The 12,340-nt window shown below is 40.8% G+C and overlaps 3 protein-coding genes across 5 annotated transcripts in view; 2 read left to right on the plus strand and 1 right to left on the minus strand.

Moving 5' to 3' along the window:
- The first annotated feature begins 3,544 nt into the window (after window positions 1-3,544).
- On the plus strand, window positions 3,545-6,543 carry LOC105248423. The gene is made up of 3 exons (XM_011253192.3): window positions 3,545-3,746; window positions 5,939-6,145; window positions 6,225-6,543. The coding sequence occupies exons 1-3, from the start codon at window positions 3,652-3,654 to the stop codon at window positions 6,496-6,498; spliced, it is 576 nt and encodes a 191-aa protein (XP_011251494.1). The 5' UTR covers window positions 3,545-3,651; the 3' UTR covers window positions 6,499-6,543.
- A 197-nt stretch (window positions 6,544-6,740) lies between these two features.
- Window positions 6,741-7,534, minus strand: LOC112639507. Its single transcript, XM_025413689.1, has 3 exons — window positions 7,474-7,534; window positions 6,966-7,390; window positions 6,741-6,888 (listed from the first exon to the last, which is right to left on the minus strand). Exons 1-3 carry the CDS (start codon window positions 7,532-7,534, stop codon window positions 6,748-6,750), a joined length of 627 nt encoding a protein of 208 aa, XP_025269474.1. The 3' UTR covers window positions 6,741-6,747.
- A 627-nt stretch (window positions 7,535-8,161) lies between these two features.
- LOC105248427 (heterogeneous nuclear ribonucleoprotein K) overlaps window positions 8,162-12,340 on the plus strand; it is a 91,158-nt gene continuing 86,979 nt past the window's right edge. Inside the window, exon 1 of one of the 3 annotated variants that reach the window (XM_011253200.3) lies at window positions 8,162-8,410. The gene's annotated coding sequence lies outside the window, so the exon portion shown is untranslated. Of the gene's footprint in view, window positions 8,411-8,749; window positions 8,895-12,340 lie in introns of those variants that run through there. The other 2 variants (XM_011253197.3, XM_011253203.3) reach the window with 2 other exon arrangements.

Here is a 12,340-nt window from a genome sequence, read left to right on the forward strand (position 1 = left end):
GACATTACATCTCAACGAATTGGATGCACAAATAAGGAATAGACGGAGGAGCAAAGTCAGGAGATGGCAATCGTGAAACACCCTCTGTATATAGCGCGCCAATTCCCGAGGTTAAAATAAACGTGTTTTCCAGGTCGGATGCGGGAATGCGGCCGAGATAAAAAATCATGAGCAATCGTGAGCTACGAAACCGATAATAGGATACGACGACCATGTCGAGACATCGCGTCCCACTCTGCGAAGCGCTCCCCGAGAAGCATCGAAATCACCGATATTCTTAAGAAGAGACTCGACTCTTTCTTGCTGCTCGTGTTAGAGATGAAGTCCATCGACGCGAGAACTTCAGAAGTTCGATGTGAATCCCGAAGTGTATGGAGCTCCATGTATCGTTCGCATCCATCGGTGTCGAAAAATAACTGGGAGAAGGCGATTTTTTCATCATTCTTTACAATTAATCACCCACGACTTCAGTGTTAGATCTGTATCGATTGTCGAAGGACGATGCCGTCTTTTGATGCTGCACAAGATCTCTGATCGGCGATGTCTTTAAAAATGCAGGTAATCTGAAAAAAAATTATTGTAGGACATTTATTCAAAATTATGTAACATTTTTTGCTATCCAAGTACAGACTTATTATACCCGATTCCTCTAGTTATGTCTTTGCTATGATATAATTAGACGGCGCGTCGAACTCAGTTTCTCATATCGCGGAAGTATCGCGAAATTCGTTATTGATGAGGGATATGTAATAAAGAGATTGCGCAAAACCGGGAGCACACGCGCGCTCTCCTTCTTACGACCTCGTCCGCGCGATCGCACCATTTCGAAAGAATGGGTGCCTGCGTCGGAGGTTGATGGAAGGAAAAAAAAGCTGCGGTCTCTCCTCGACAGAGTTCTCTTACGTGTCGCGGTTTTGACGCAACTCCGTAACGGAGCAAAAAAAGGAAGAAAGGAAGAAGAGCGATGATCGCGGAGATTTCTACCGCGCCTACCGTGATAGGCAGGGTGAGAGACAGGTGCGATCGTTTACGTTTTATTGCGCTTCGTTCCAGAGATAGGTGTGATATCAGAAATGCAGGTAGCGCATTCAGTTCATCCGTTTCGATTGTTAGGTCGAAGAGAATTCCGGTTACACATGTATGTACTTTGCCTCCTTAAATCTGGAAATATTAATCATTCTTAATTTTTTTATTAATTTTTGTTATATTAATATGTAGTAAATATATTGTGCATTTATATCTATAATATTGATTACACATATGAATACTTTAAAGAGTTTATAGGTTTTTAAGGTAAATTTCTCACGTCACCATGAAAGTTTACTAATAATTTTATTAATAATTTAGAACGAATATGAATGAATGTTTAGATAAATCGACGTGAGAATTTATTTCTTAGACACATGTATACTAAACTTAATTACGAACCAATCCATGTTCGCTTTGATCGTGTGTAGAGAATAAAAGGAAAACACACAAGACATCATTACGTCATCCCTCTCAATTCAGCGGCTTCAATGTTTTCGCGAGACACATAATTAGGGTATCTCGTTAATTTCCCTTAACTTTCGTTACGACTACACATTCCGCTAATGAATACTGCCTGAATCTATTACTTCATTTTCATATCTTTTCGCTTAAATCATTACAAAATAGAATGGCATTATTTTATTGCCGGCTAATATCTTCCCACGATCATCTCGACATGTACTTTCTATGCTGTATGATGGATGTTTGGCGGGAGAGATCGATATTTCAGATCTATCTCCAAAGAGATATCACTTTAATCACATAAATTATTCGACTGTACTTATTCCTTCGACCGTTTATGCGGAACACTTGAATGTATTACGCGTTTCAACATGCAAAAAAAACTGCAGTTTGCTTCTGCAACGCGACTGGCGTAATCGCGCGTGTTCCTCGCATCGGAATTTGAAAATGTGTCGCGCGGAATTTCGATCTCGAGATCGTTACATCGTCTATCGATCGTGGAAGAGAGAGAGAAAGCGATCCTTTCGATTACATCAACGATGATCCTCTCTCGTTGGCGAGTCGAGTGAATGGGTGCTTCGACTTTCGGTAGCCGAAGCATTCTCGTATAAGATGAGCAAAAGAAAATATAGTTCAGATCACCGGGTAAAGCCGGTTGCATAATATATCTAAGGCGCGTCGCAACGTCGCTCTCGAATTGCGAACTGCTATACAAGGAGACGCTATTCAGCTCCTCCTAATCGTCATCGTTGACCTTTGAGAAGCGCATGTAAATGCAGCCGAGGGGTGCAGCCTATAGTACCTGGTCCTACAATGGTACCAGGCTTGAAACTTGGTGGGGGCGAACAATCGGTGACAGATCCGCGATCTGATTTCGCCTCAAGGATATCGCCCCCGGCTTGTCTTGAGCGCAGCGCGAATATAAGAGGAAGTGGCTCTTGACGAACAGATCGCCGGACATCTGACAATGAGATAGATCGCTGATCATCGCTAGGAGCTCCCGCAGAGGGGTGAATCCTTTCGCCGACAACTTTCGGACGGTGCTTAGATGCGATGCGCCGATTTCTCATAACAGTTGAAGAGCACTTGCCGCGTGCTCGTTTTCCGAGGATGACGCAATCATGAGCATAAGTAGCCGATTCTCTCAATTATTATATCAGAATATTATTATCGATTACGTCGATAATAAATCCCGAATATGCGGTGGTCCATTTTATTAGCCGGAAAGGTATTGTGTTCGCTCCATAAACAGAGCATCCTTGTGTCCATTAGTCGAGCAATTGGCGCGATTGCGGAACATTTCCGATGAAAATAACGGCAAAGTCAAAGATGTTACCAGATGTTACTTACAAGGCGACAATTGACAATTGCTTTTTAAGTACGCCACTCACGTACGACACAGCTTCAAATTCTCCAGAGACAGTACCATAGAAAGGAACACTCGATTAATCGCGCCTTAAGCTACAGAGTAATTATATTATATTTGACGTGCGTACAAGTACTGTAATCGCAGCGACGACTAATTAACAATTCGTGCCGTAGATCTCCGTCAATGTAGAAATTTCGCCATAATCATTAGCAAATAATTCGCTACGAGGACTTTATTGATTGCAAACCAATTCTCTGATCTGAAAAATCGATAGTAAATAGAAACATAAAAGAAAAAAAGAGGAGATAGCGAAGATTTTTATAAAAGATTATTATAAAAGAAAGAAAAAAGAGATAACGAAGATTTTATTATGAACTAACCTAATTACATTTAACACAATCCATTTCCTTGTTATTAAATTAAGCGATTAAAATTCGATGCTCTGATTAATCCTAAATTTTTGAAAAAAAAAGTAATGCAATAGCATCAAGATATGTATATGCGAGTCGAATAAATGTACTCAATTGTAAACAAACACCGCGATACGTCTTGTCAAAAATTCAAACGTTCCAGCTGGCAGCACCGGCGCGTTCCGAGCGCCATCTGTGCGTGACATTTGGAACTCGCGCAGAAAATTCTTTCAAGATAATAAAATCCCGCCGATAAAACCGTGAAGAGTATCCGGGCGACACTTGGCCGGTCATCGTCGAAAACCGTTATTATGCGGCATCCGTTGTTGACGCCTCGTCTCTCGTGACCCGTCCTTTGTCGGCGCGCAAACAGGCCGGGAAATGGCGGAGGCCGAGGAGGCCGATCGGCCGAACAACGCGCGGCTGTTCCAGGTCGCCGTCACCAACAGTCTCAGGAACATAAGCGAGTCCGTGAGGTGAGCAACCGTCACATTGTACACCGAAAGACGCGCCCAACGCACGCGTGCGTCTCCTTTCGATTTCGCGCGCGCATTTCTTGTACGCTTAACCTCTCGTCTCTCGTGAACAAGGATAGAGAGATAGTCTAAATGGTGTAGGTGCTTTAAGTGTGTGCGAGATCATTTTTCGAGCCGAAGGAAGCGTCATGTCCTCCCGTGGTATAGCTTTCTACTGCGAATTTGGAATGTATTGCTGTATCACAATGGGTTCTTTTACTCCCTGCTTTTTGCCTATTTTTTTTTTTAATTCGATATTTCTTTGCGCTTTTTCAATTTTCAGTGTCTATTCGTACGCTCGACTTATAATTCTTATGCCCAAACATGCTCGCGCAATAACAGTACTGCTATCAAAAGTATGTCAAGTACGTCATGCGGTCTCGAGAATATTTCTCGAAGCGACCAGCATCTCTCGTTCCTTAGGACCATCTTTCTTTTTCGACAAACTCGGACATTAACACGTTTTAATAAAGAAATCTCGGTAGAAACTTTACGAAAAATTTAACGTTACAAATAAAAATTATATCAAGAAAAAAATATATCAAAATAACTGTCACATATACGTCTGTTGATGCAATAATATTGCACAACCTATAGAAAGGACACACGAGCGATGTGAAAAATTCATATTTTACATCTGTCAATAATATAGTTTCGAGACGATGTCTGTAAATGGAACGAATACAGAGGACCGTTTTATGCTCGAGACGATCCATCTTTTTCACGAGATGCTTTCGTAATTTATTGACGACAACGGGTCGCAACGGGAAACGGTGGGGGAGGGATCGGCATCGCCGATGACCCAACGCACGACTCGGTGTTACTCGATGTCATTGGCCTCCGCGGTTCGCATGTTAATTCCCGGCTCGCCGTCGCTCACGTGTACCTGATACGCGCGTCCGGGGGGCTCTCTCTCGCGGCTGAAAGCTGCCTAAAAATCGCTCGGTCCCTTTCGGCGCATCGCGGACCTCCAGGAACATCTCGGCTTGAGCCCACCGGTTGACCTTCGGAGAATTCCACGAAGCGTTCGGGGAAACAAAGGCCTCCCGTTGCGGTCACCGGCGCGGGAACGATGGTCATTCGTCCGCCGCGTATCGCGGACATCGTGCACGCGTGCGTGCGTGCGTGCGTGCGTGCGTGCGTGCGTTTGTCTGCGGCACGATTCTTTCGGCGCGGATGTAAATTGAACGTAGTTTGTCTCTGATGGTCGCCTCGTGCGGACGGGATGTTTTTGAGCACCGTGGAATAATGAGAGAAATTGCTCCGCGCTTGATTCTACATCTGTCATTGATTTCTGTACGCGAAGAATGCGAGCATCTCTCCCGTGGACCATCGTGGAAGCGTGCTTAGTTAGGTCTGGACTAATGCAAATATGTAGCATTGATTTCAAATTGCACCAGTCCCGGCCTGATTGAGCACGCAGGAAACAACATTGCCATTCTCGTTGACGGTGCCATCAGTCTTGGGTAAGTTCGATTGTGGATAGATCATTTATGTAGATAGGTAGAACGATATGCGAATAAATGTTGCGTCGAGAAATAAATAACCGCCTCTTGGCGATTTTTAAAACGTCGGAAACTGAGAGACTGGATCTTATTCATACAGCACAGAACATTGCAGCAATATTTGCAACAACATTGTAATATTGCTGCAATGTTCTGTGCTGTACGGGTATTGTATGCTTATTATAAGACGCAAGAAGTCGATTAAAACCTCGCGGTGCTCGTCCCTTGTGATCGAAGGTGCCGCTGCTCTTTGTCTGGCGGATCGGGACAAAGAAAAATTCTCGATCCTCGGCGTGATACTCGTCACGTAATAATTATGCATCATACGCTGGGAATGCGCATCCGGTCGTGCGTCGGAGTCGATGGAGTAAAAGAGCGCGTATATAAGTATCTTTCTCGTATATCTTTCAGGTGGATAAGATACCTTTCCGTGAAGCGATATAAAGCGTATATGTAATTCAAATCGTGCCACGCAGCAGCTCGTATTATATTTCCGGATGTCGCGCGATGCATTAATCTTAAAATTAGATAACGGCATCATTTTATCGACTTTGGATATTTACGTATTTAATAATTTGATACAATAATTGCATCATACTAATCTATTCCCCACTAATCAATCTGATTCGTTATCTATTTGTCTTCTAGCGAGAATGAGTTTGTCGATATACTCCCGATTCTGAAATCGAAACCCAGCATTGCCCAGAAGTTACACAAAGCCCTAATAAAGGAACTGTATAATGGCATGAGTAATGATGTGGAAAATATATTGAAGGAAGGCAGTTTGCAGGATGTTTTGAGCAAAATAGCTAAACTGTCCGAGGAAAATACGACGTCCGTTAACGAAGACGCATGGTCAGTGATAGATTTGTTGAAATATTTTAATAATTGTTTGATAAAATTTTTAATTTAAGTCATTTATATGTGATTGCAGGCGTCCACCGGGAGATGTAATCACACACTTGAGATCATTAGATGCACACAAAATCAAGGAAGCAACTGAAGAATTGGAGAAGCAAGTAAATGAAATAGAAGAAGAGAATGAAACTCTAATGAAGACAATTGCAGAAAATAGATCAAGAATATGTGCCAGGAATGACAGCATGATGAGAATTTTTGATCGTATGCCAATCATATTGCAAGAATTAGAGAAACTGTATGAAGAATTAAGGAATTGTCACAAAATGATCAAAGATGAACATTTTTAAGATAAAGTTTAGAAATATTTGGTGTGTGTGTGTGTGTGTATATATATGTATGTATGTGTGTGTGTATGTGTATGTGTATGTGTGTGAGTTGTGTGTATTTATATCTATGCTGTACATTTATATTAAAAATAGATTTATTTGCTTATTACAGATTACACAAAAAACTTACATAAACATTAAGATATTAAACATAAGAAATTTTCTATTTTATTTATACAAAATTTATATAAATTTTATTAGTTTGCTCTATTATATTATAAATCGTCGCTTCGATTTATTTTCCAATGTATCTTCTAAAACAATATTTATTCGTTTTTTTATATTCGGTGAAATAGATACACCGTTTTCGGATTTTTCCTTTAAATCTTGAAGCAATATCGCGTTCTTTTCCTAAAAAAATAAATTTTTGTTGTAGAAATGTACATGCAAACCTTGCAATAATAATTAAATATAGGTGGTGAAATCACTTCTTGTTCCATAATCATAGCCTTTACGCGGATAAGCTTTTTATTGTTATCGTCGGCGTTTTTCTTTAATTGCGCTAACTCTTTCATCAGTGCGTCTCTCTGTATCGTCAATTCGTTTATCTTTGCGCGAACTGTCTCTTCCAAATCTTCGTAACCACCCAATTTTTCCGTACACGTCTCATAATTTAAATGTATATTTTTTAAACGCTCGTGAAGATCCTCTTCCATCGGTTGTACGTTATTTAATACGAATAACGCTTTACTTTGTAATTGCCTCACATTGCAAATTTTTGTTTCCATATTTTCATACTTTTCACGAGAATCGCGCAATTTCAATTTGTAATGCTCAATCTTTCTTTCCATCTGATGGAGTTCGCTATTATAATCTATATCATCGACATTCATCGCGCTGACTGTACTGCAAGCTATATAACTCGTTTATCTGCATTATTCCATTTATTTCGGCAAAGATCTGATACGAAAAACAGGATACAGTAACAATGATTACCTTGCGTATATTGATTAATAATTTTTCTTTTAAAATTTCCACTAAATTCATTGTTATTCATCTTGATTCCGTTCCGAAAGTTATTCGACAATATGGTGAGAATTTGCAAGTTTTATCGAGGGTACTAATGCCCTTCCAACAAACATCGCAACTAGAGTGAGACTAGTGAGAACGATAAATATAATAATATATCTAGAAATACAGTTACGAGGAATATTGCGAGTTTCGATATTTTGTATTAAATAATTTATTATATATTTTATCTTAAGCATTCGGAAAATTCCAAAATTAAATTCTTAAAATTATTGTATTAAATAATTAACTATATATATATATATATATATATATATATATATATATATATATATATTAGTAATAACAAATATAACGAATTATATAATAATTCATTATATATTTCGAATCTGATATTTATTAATGATAGGCTGCATTCATAGTTTGTTCGCTTATATTTAAAATCGTTTAAATTAAGATCTAAAAATGCGATTATTTCATTGATCGAATAAAATCTTAAGATATCCAAAAACTTTATTTAGACGAACTATGTATATTTCGAGTTACGCTTCTATACTTATTATTTAACCTTCGATTACTTCGATACTATCGATTCGACTTCGATATTGCGATTCTCGAATCCAGTCAGTCGTTAATAATGGAGTGAGTCGCGACAGATTGTGCGGGTTCGGTCGAATCACTCCAATTTTTCGCAATCGTTGCCATTCGAAGGTGAATCTCGCGTGCGAAAAATAATCGCGGAAGTGTGTCGTACAGTGTAAAGTGTCTTTTTGATCGAATAGTATTGTAACATCGTGATTTCCATATCAGTGGTTCGCCGAGTCGTAGACCCGGGGTCCATCCACAAATCATCTACCATATATTTAATATTATTTTCTGCGAGGAATCCATACTTTATCGCCAGGTATGCATAATACGTCGCCGTTTCATCGCAATCATTTTTTTCGTAATTTTTTTACATCTATAATTTTACTATTTATTCAAATATTGAATTCCGCGTTAAATAGCAACTCGTTTGCCTCGCCCTGTTTTCCACTCGTCATCAATTCATTTTCCATTAGATATAAAAGACGCATTTAAAGCGAGCGGACTCGATTATGCGATTAGCATATAGTCGATAACAGCGTCGAAGTGAATCGCCGCGATTCAAAATAGCCGTGCAAACATGGCGCTGGTCACGCCAGAGCGTTTCCCGCGTAAACCAGCGCCGCGCTCCCTCCGCCGATAGATGGCCTGGCGTCCGCAAGATGGCGGCAGCGCGTTCGATCACAACGCACCCGCGGCTCTCGCCATTGCGACGTGATTGCCTATCCAAGTTTCGTGTTTGTGCGTGAGAGAATTCAGTCCCGGTGCGTCGGATTTTTCTGCGACGGCCTACGCAAGTACAAGTAAGTTGAAAATCGCTCTTCCCGTCACGTCGAAACGCTCGCCGATCGCGACCGGCGAGCGGAGTCGCGCGCGCGGTTCGCGAAACGTCACGCGTCAAAGGCGCGTCGTCGCTCTCTGGAGAGAGGGATACGCTACGTTCTTTTTCTTTTCTCCTCGGGGAGGGTTAATTTCGGTCGACCGTCGACAGCACGTCGCGGCCGGGTCCTCTTCCTTCCTTCCTTCCCCGCGCGCGCGCGCGCTCTCGTTCGCCCGCCCCTTCGATCGTAACCGATCGCGATCCTCCGAGAGATCCGTCTCGATCTCTTCCGAGGCTTCCCTTTTTTCGCCGCCGAACGCAACGGACCCGACGTCTCACGTCGCCGCGAGCCCGCGTCGCGTCCGTTTTGGAGGTTATACGCGCGTCAACGCGCCGCTTCCAGAAACGCGCGTCGCCGCGCGAGCTGTCGCGCGCGACGATGATGGCCGGAGTCGATACCTTCGCGTCTTCGCGAATCTTTACGTTTTCGTCGCGGTCCTCGGGTTCCCGGTGAGGTTATGAATATATTGCGCTTGTTGGAGTAGGTAGCATAGTCTAACGACGAGTCACGTTTCGACGAATTTTCGTGATTCATTATTAGAGAATTTCATTAAAATACTCTGACCGTATGTTCTACAGTCGCAAATGCCTGTGTAATTAATATTGTTGTCATGCTCGAATTTTAATTATCTTGAAAAAAAAAAAAAAATATATATATATATATATATATATATATATATCCTTTTAATTTTGATATTTTGTCGCATATTGTGATAATGCTAGAAACGCAAATATAGGCTTTAACGTAACACATTGTTTGCCCGCAACGAAGAGAAGGAGAGTTCGATATCTGCGCACGAGCTGTTATCTCGCGCGATAAGTGCTCCGTATGACGTACTCGCGTTACACATGACCCAGAATATATTTTCTCAGGATTTTTATATTGCGCGTCTTGAAATCGAATTTTTTAAATTATAAATCTAGTACTGTACCTTTCGGATTCGTTTTTCGAATTAAAATCGATAATATAATAAGTCTTGCATAGTTATATAAAAATATAATATAGAAATATGAACGTATATAAATATTATATGGAAAGATAAATATTCGTCACAAATATATTTGATAACATAAATTCTCTTTCGTACGACATGTTTCATATCTACAAATTGAATTGACATTAATTCAGTTTCATTAATAAAGAAAATATTAACATTTTCGTGTAATTCATGTGCAAAGTTTTTTTGCGATGGTAATTCACGTATTCTGCAAATTATTAATAAAAATGATTTTACGTTCCATCAATGCGAACGAATTGTTTTGAATTGTCATTCAATGTTGATCTTCCATTCTTTTTTAAGATTTCATAAATAGAGAGATAAAAACTTTCTGATACGGTCAAGCGAAATGGTAAATGTACATACATATTTTATGAACGCAAAATCCACAATCGAACAGTTTGTTATTTGAGATTTGAATTGTTTAAATTGTCTTGAATTTTTCAAAGAGAATAGATTTCTTTTATTTATTTTTATCACACACAAAAATTCTTCAAATAGGCTTGAATTTAAACAGTTGAAAATCGTGAGAATATATATCGCGGTACTTTAAATTTTAAAAATTTAGAGTATCGAATAATTTAGCGCTACTATTTATATATTATATATTTTGTGTACATGTGTCAGAATTAATATTTGAATACTCGTGAACGGCTGCGAATTTCCCGAGCAACAATTCTATTAATACCTCGATCTAAAACATTTTTACTTCGCGAGCAATCGCTGATATAAAGCGGCGTGTTTCTTCAATATGCATGTGTTGAATGTATGATATAACTCTTCGTTATATTTTACTACAATATCAACTCTGTCCACGATAATTATACTATGTTAACTTGAGCGAGGGTAATAAACGAGCATACAGACTTATTCAGACCGGAATTTGCTTGGCCTCATTTTCTGGATTCAAGTTATTACGTAAACGATCGATTCCCGTCTTTTTTTTTTTTTTTAGATTTAGATTTAGATGGAAGATTGTTTCGAGATTAGTTCTTGGTCTCGTCTTGCGAGATTAGTTTCTCGGACCTGAAGAATTTTCGATTGCACATTGCAGACAATACTCAACCATGTTTATATTCAAGAGTCGCACGTTCTTCAACCGATAAAAAAAATATCAGATCCTTATTTGCATTTCCGCGATTCGCATAAATGAGAGATCATGGGGGTGCGGCCCTTTGACGGGTCCAGAGGAGAAACGTGCCCCTTATTCATCATCGCCGGGGTGACAGGACGGAAGGGGAGGAGGAGATAGTTTGGGCTAGGTCAAGCCGAGTTGATTCGTCCCCGAATGGCAATCGAGGGGGATAAGGGTTCATAGGGGCGAGGGGGGAGGGAGGGGAGGTTAACGCGACCGTTTCGTCCAATTTCTCGACGGAGGGAGAAGCGAACGTACGGGGGTGGTGTTTCTCCCGAGCCCCCCTCCCCCTCCCCGCCGCTGTCGCGCCCGACACAATGGCACAACAAAGCGTTACCAGGGTAACTGGCCGACGGAGCGGTTGCCATCACAAAACTTTCCAACTTGTGATTGCAAACATTAACGTCGCCGCGCCGGCACACGCGCGCTGCCGTGCGGATTCACACGCACGACACGCCGTTCTCACACGCCCGTTTGGCACGCGAGCGCGCGTGCCTCGAACACGCACTTTGTTGTTTCCACTAAGTGCCGGGTGGAGAACAACGGCGGCGACGGCGGCGGCGGCGACGAGAGGGTCGGAGCGAGCGGGGAGGTGGGACGACGGCGTGGATGCTTCTTTCCGAATCGTTATGCCTCAAGGTTCCCATTCTTATTATCTCCTCGCGGGTCGAATTCCTCATTGTCGAAAGAGAGAAAGTACCGTCACCTTTGACAGCAGGCACGCATGGCACGCTGGCCAAGTTGACGCGATGATATCCGATTTTAGTTAAAATCTTGATGAGCGTAAAACGACAACTTTGATTTATTCTATTTACAACTTTTCAACCCTTTTTACTATACAGGGTGATTCATTTTAATCGTAACTTAAGACAAATATTTTGAAAAATATGCGAGATACGAAAAAATGTTTCAGACGAAAGTTGTATGGTTTCGAGGGGGACATAAGATGGTGCCATTAGTTTGATCTTGAAGAGTCACCTGAAGGATACGCGAAGGTCACCTCCAACTTTTTTAATGGAACACCCTATATGCTTTTGCATAGTCTTGTAGCTCATCTCGAGAGCTTTCCAAAACATTATAATTAAGTTAGTTTTCGTTAAATACTTTCCGAGTTACGAGGTTTGAAGTTATTTCTTAATTTTACATAAACCGTAAAATATCTTGTAAAATATTCGTTTTTCGATTATCTCATCTTAATACTTTTATGTACAAAATAATGAGAGGAATCAATTGGTG

The sequence above is a fragment of the Camponotus floridanus genome, unplaced genomic scaffold, assembly GCF_003227725.1.
Source record: "Camponotus floridanus strain SB8 unplaced genomic scaffold, Cflo_v7.5 scaffold7, whole genome shotgun sequence".
Taxonomy (NCBI): Eukaryota; Metazoa; Arthropoda; class Insecta; order Hymenoptera; family Formicidae; genus Camponotus; species Camponotus floridanus.

What these genes read in the sequence shown, in the direction of transcription:
- LOC105248423 (XM_011253192.3), top strand. Translation starts at nt 3,652, where the DNA reads ATGGCGGAGGCCGAGGAGGCCGATCGGCCGAACAACGCGCGGCTGTTC. An exon ending in AACATAAGCGAGTCCGTGAG is followed by an intron (nt 3,747 to 5,938) that starts GTGAGCAACCGT and finishes TTTGTCTTCTAG; the next exon opens with CGAGAATGAGTTTGTCGATA. An exon ending in TCCGTTAACGAAGACGCATG is followed by an intron (nt 6,146 to 6,224) that starts GTCAGTGATAGA and finishes ATGTGATTGCAG; the next exon opens with GCGTCCACCGGGAGATGTAA.
- LOC112639507 (XM_025413689.1), bottom strand. Translation starts at nt 7,534, where the DNA reads ATGAATAACAATGAATTTAGTGGAAATTTTAAAAGAAAAATTATTAAT. An exon ending in TATTAATCAATATACGCAAG is followed by an intron (nt 7,391 to 7,473) that starts GTAATCATTGTT and finishes CGAGTTATATAG; the next exon opens with CTTGCAGTACAGTCAGCGCG. An exon ending in CTATGATTATGGAACAAGAA is followed by an intron (nt 6,889 to 6,965) that starts GTGATTTCACCA and finishes TTATTTTTTTAG; the next exon opens with GAAAAGAACGCGATATTGCT.